Source organism: Protopterus annectens, chromosome 6.part1, assembly GCF_019279795.1.
Source record: "Protopterus annectens isolate FY-2018-M chromosome 6.part1, PAN1.0, whole genome shotgun sequence".
NCBI lineage: Eukaryota > Metazoa > Chordata > Ceratodontiformes > Protopteridae > Protopterus > Protopterus annectens.
In genome coordinates, this window is record NC_056738.1 from 107,773,881 (window position 1) to 107,779,105 (window position 5,225).

Here is a 5,225-nt window from a genome sequence, read left to right on the forward strand (position 1 = left end):
CACTATGCTATCCCTTGTATATTTTTCTGTCTGGTAAATCACTGAAGATTGCGGTTAATCGTTAATTGCAGACAGAATAGTTTCGTGGTCATTATTATTCACAAAAATACATGATGAAAAACCGTTCCATTAACTTTAAACTTGCCTCTCATTATGGGCCTTTGTCATTCCATAATGTTTTGGTTTGTCCCAAATTCTCAAGCAAAGACGTCAGAATTTATGGTCTAAAGTAAACCGAGCAACAGTTTAATACACCTGATGATGCCAACCAAACACAGATCACACAACATCCAGAAAAACACTCGAACCAAAAACCTGTCAAAATTTGAAAAGGAAACAAGGGACAATTGGGGACGTAAGAGCGCCGATATCACGTGCAGCGGTCGCGTCTCTAGGTCTTTTCTTGTGATGAGCTAACCCACCTCTTCTACCATTGCAGTATAACTGCGTTTGCTGTCAGGTGGTAGGAGAGGATGATAGCAATTTGTTTCGGTAATTTGTAGATGTTGACACATGATGTAGGATCCAGATGTTGAACATTAATTGAGTAACTTCAGTGATCCAGCTTTGAGGTTTTTAGTAAGGCAAATATTTATCATTAGAAATAATTTCTATATTAAAAAGCATCACATGTCAGGTGGTTTAAAGCTTTTGAGTAATACGCACACCTGTTTCTTTGCTTCAGCGGTATGTTTCATTTAGTCAGTATGATGTGTCATTCATAAGGCCTTAAAAACAAGCAGTCCAAGTGCAGGCAGTAAGCTACGTCGTCTGCATAGTGAAGGAGTAGACAACATTTCGAGAAATGCGGCTTTTAACAGTTTTGTGGAAAAATGTGTCTCTGGAAAACATTCCCAGACAAGTAGATTTCTACTCCAAGTTTTCGCCTTCTCCTCTGTCAATGAAACAGTTCTTGGACTTTGGTAAGTACATTGTTTTGAATATGCGTAATGGGGGTATAGTAAGGATTCTTGTTTTGTAATTATGAATTTGGAGTACTGCCGTGTCTAAAGCACCGCAGTTATACGAATCAAGATCGGAAGTGATTACTTACATGTAAACATAAGTGTATAAATATAGTGGTAAATATGTATACATTGCTTGACTCAAGGTATTGGCCACTATAATCCAGTTACAGCATTGTAAAAAAAATACAGTATATTTAAAGACAAAAAGAATACAGTGCTCTGAAACGCATGTTTGTGCATTTGTATACAGACACTAGTGTGTGTGTGTGTATGTGTCCTTGTGTGTGTGTGTATGTGTCCTTGTGTGTGTGTGTATATGTGTCCTTGTGTGTGTGTGTCCTTGTGTGTGCATGTTTGTGTGTGTCCTTGTGTGTGCATGTGTGTGTGTGTGTCCTTGTGTGTGCATGTGTGTGTGTGTGTGTGTGTGTGTGTGTGTGTGTGTGTGTGTGTGTGTGTGTGTGTGTGCATGTGTCCTTGTGTGTGTGCATGTGTCCTTGTGTGTGTGTGTGCATGTGTCCTTGTGTATGTGTCCTTGTGTGTGTGTGTATGTGTCCTTGTGTGTGTGTACTTGTATGTGTGTGTGTACTTGTGTGTGTGTACTTTGTGTACGTGTGTGTGTACTTGTGTGTGTGTGTGTACTTGTGTGTGTGTGTGTACTTGTGTGTACTTGTGTATGTGTACTTTGTGTATGTGTGTGTGTACGTGTGTGTACTTGTGTGTGTGTGCTTGTGTATGTGTACTTTGTGTATGTGTGTGTGTACGTGTGTGTCTGTGTGTGTGTACTTTGTGTGTGTGTGTGTACTTTGTGTACGTGTGTGTGTACTTTGTGTGTGTGTGTACTTTGTGTACGTGTGTGTGTACGTGTGTGTGTGTACTTGTGTGTGTGTGTGTGTGTGTGTGCTTGTGTGTGTCTGTATACAAATGCACAAACATGCGTTTCAGAGCACTGTATTCTTTTTGTCTTTAAATATACTGTATTTTTTTACAATGCTGTAACTGGCAGTTAGTCTAGTACTAAACTATGAGGCTAGTTTTTCCAGGGTTTAATTCTCACATGGGGTAATTGGCTAGGCTTAAAATGGCCCACAAGGGCAGTTAGCCTAGTACTAAACTATGAAATTATGAGGCTATGTACTTGTGTGTGTACTTGTACGTGTGTGTGTGTGTATGTACTTCTACGTGTGCGTGTACTTTGTGTGTGTGTGTTTGTGTACTAGTGTGTATTAGAGTGTGTGTGTGTGTATTTGTGTGCGTGTTAGAGTGTGTGTGTGTGTGTGTTAGAGAGTGTGTGTTAGTGTGTATCAATGTGCGTGTGTATTAGTGTGCGTGTGTATTAATGTGCGTGGTGTTTATCAGTGTGTGTGTATTAGTGTGCGTGTGTGTGTATTAGTGTGTGTGTGTGTGTATTAATGTGCGTGTGTGTATTAATGTGCGTGTGTGTATTAATGTGTGTGTGTGTGTGTATATTAATGTGCGTGTGTGTGTATTAATGTGTGTGTGTGTGTGTGTGTGTGTGTGTGTGTGTGTGTATTAATGTGCGTGTGTATCAATGTGCGTGTGTATTAGTGTGCATGTGTATTAATGGGCGTGGTGTGTTTCAGTGTGTGTGTGTGTGTGTGTGTATTAAGTGTGCGTGTGTATTAGTGTGTGTATTAATGTGTGTGTGTGTGTGTGTATTAATGTGCGTGTATTAATGTGTGTGTGTGTGTGTGTATTAATGTGCGTGTGTGTGTGTGTATAAATGTGTGTGTGTGTATTAGAGTGTTAGAGTGTGTGTGTGTTAGTGTGTGTGTTAGTGTGTATCAGTGTGTGCGTGTATCAGTGTGTGCGTGTATCAGTGTGTGCGTGTATCAGTGTGCGTGTGTATCAGTGTGCGTGTGTATCAGTGTGTGTGTGTATCAGTGTGCGTGTGTGTGTATTAATGTGCGTGTGTGTGTATTAATGTGCGTGTGTGTGTATTAATGTGCGTGTGTGTGTGTATTAATGTGCGTGTGTGTGTATATTAATGTGCGTGTGTGTGTGTATATTAATGTGCGTGTGTGTATATTAATGTGCGGGTGTGTGTATTAGTGTGTGTATTAATGTGCGTGTGTGTGTATTAATGTGCGTGTGTGTGTGTGCGCGCGAGTATTAATGTGCGTGTGTGTATTGATGTGTGTGTTTGTGTATTAATGTGTGTGTGTGTGTATTCATAGGTTCATAGGTTTATACTAGGCTATCTGCCCTAGGGCATTTATAAGCCTAGCCCAGAGTTTTTGTGGCTTACGCCACCCCTTTCTATTGAAGGATATTATGCCCATTATTTTGCTGTGCCTCTGTCAAGCAGTGACACTGATGTAATCCCTGGGGTATACCTGCGACCTCCCATCCATTGGTCAAGATTTCTCTTGAACAAAGCCAGCGAGGTGCTCTGCCTCACATGTACCGGGATTTTGTTCCACAGCATAGGGAGTCTCTGGGTGATGAATCTGTCCCTCCAGCACGTCCTATTTATGACCGTGTCAAGGTTTAAGTCTCGTGCTCTTGTGGATCTGATGGATTTAGATTTTTGAGGTGAAGCATGTTCATTAATTCCGGGTTGGACATGGCCTTGTATGTCAGGCACAGGTCACCTCTGAGCAGGCGGTGGCGACTGAGTAGAGCTGGAGCTCCTTCAGTCAGGCAGCATAGGACATATTTTTGAGACCCTTTATCCTTTTGGTGAGGAACTTTTGGGGCCTTTCCAATTGCTGTAGGTGTCGGGTCAGATGCATTCCAAATGGGGCGTTGTACTCAATCATCGGTCTGATGAGTGATGAGTACAGGGGAATGATGACCTCCCTTGACCTAGATGTGAAACCCTACATGATCAGGTGGGCAATGTAGAAGGTCTTCCTAACAACTTTGGCAACGTGGGTGTCAAAGGAGAGGTTGCTATCAACCTGGGTTCCCAGATCCCTGATAACCTCTTCTGTGCTTAGTGGATTGCCACCTATATGGTAGCTAGGGGTAACCTTGTTTTTCCCAAAGGGTATGACTATGCATTTTTTAGCGTTTAACTTTAGGCCATGGCTTTGGCACCAGTTATCCGTTTCTATGAGAGCCTTCTGAAGGATATCTGTGCCTGATGTGTTTTCAACTATGGCGCCCAGTTTGCAGTCATCTGCAAACTTTGTCAGCCATAATCCTCCTGTGCTTGCCTGTACTTCCGAAAAGTAGATGCCGAACAAGAGTGGACCCAGGACCGAGCCCTGTGGGACACCGCTTGTGACAGGCTTGGAATCTGACATGGCGCCAGCAACTCTAACCCTGTGGGTTCTGTCACTTAGCCAGTTTGCAACTCATCTTGTGACGTATGGGTTCACATTTAAACTGGTGAGTTTTTCTATGATGCCTGAGTGGGGTATCGTGTCGAAGGCCTTTGCCAGGTCAGGGTAGGCTGTGTGGACTGCCTTGCCCTCATCAATGGCCTTGGTGACTGTTTCGAAAAAGTCAACGAAGTTTAAAAGGCACGATCTGCCCTTGACAAAGCCAAATTGGGTTTGTTCCAATGTCTGCAGGTCCCCTATGTCTTTATTTATGAGTTCCATAATGATCCTCTCCATAGCTTTGCAGACCAAGCTTGTCAAGCTGATGGGACGGTAGTTTCCAGGGTCGGTGGAGGCACTGTCTTTGTGTAATGGGACCACAGTAGCCGTACGCCATTCTTTGGGTACTTATCCTGAGGTGAGGCTAAAATTAAACAGCTGCCCTAACTGCGGGTTTAATTCCTCAATGAGCTCGTGGAGCACACAACCGGGGACACCATCTGGTCCCATGGATGCTGTGTTTTTCGCCTTGGAGAGAGCTGTTCTTACTTGAGCATTTGAGATGTTTGGGAGGATACAATCCTCTGGTATAGATATTTCTCCTTTTGGGGGGGGGAGAAATTTGCACTGAACCTGTCAGCCAGTATGTTGGCAATGTCTGTAGGTTCAGTGAACTTTACATCATTTTGAACCAGTTCTGAACATATCTGGGAGTTTCCTCCCAGGTTTCTAACATAGCTAAAAAAGGCCTTGTGATTGCCTTTTGAGTCCATGGCAATTTTTCTTTCAAAATTTGCTTTGGAGGATTTTATGAGAGATCTTAGTTTTTTACTTACGATGATCAAGGGTGTCTTCCCTTTTGAGGATTTTGCTCTATCTTGTAGTAGCTTTCTCCTTTTGTTGTAGAGCTTGTTTATGGCTGGGGTCCACCAGACTGGACGCCTGCCTTTGGTACAAAGAGTCTTTTTGT

General features: G+C 42.8%; 1 protein-coding gene across 5 annotated transcripts in view; it reads left to right on the forward strand.

Moving 5' to 3' along the window:
* Positions 1–228: 228 nt before the first annotated feature.
* Positions 229–5,225, forward strand: part of PDK1 (pyruvate dehydrogenase kinase 1) — a 1,069,548-nt gene continuing 1,064,551 nt past the window's right edge. Inside the window, exon 1 of one of the 5 annotated variants that reach the window (XM_044075547.1) lies at positions 229–923. In XM_044075547.1, the coding sequence (XP_043931482.1) occupies positions 806–923 (118 nt within the window). In that variant the 5' untranslated portion in view covers positions 229–805. The remainder of the gene's footprint in view (positions 924–5,225) is intronic. The other 4 variants (XR_006365365.1, XM_044075543.1, XM_044075544.1 and 1 more) reach the window with 4 other exon arrangements.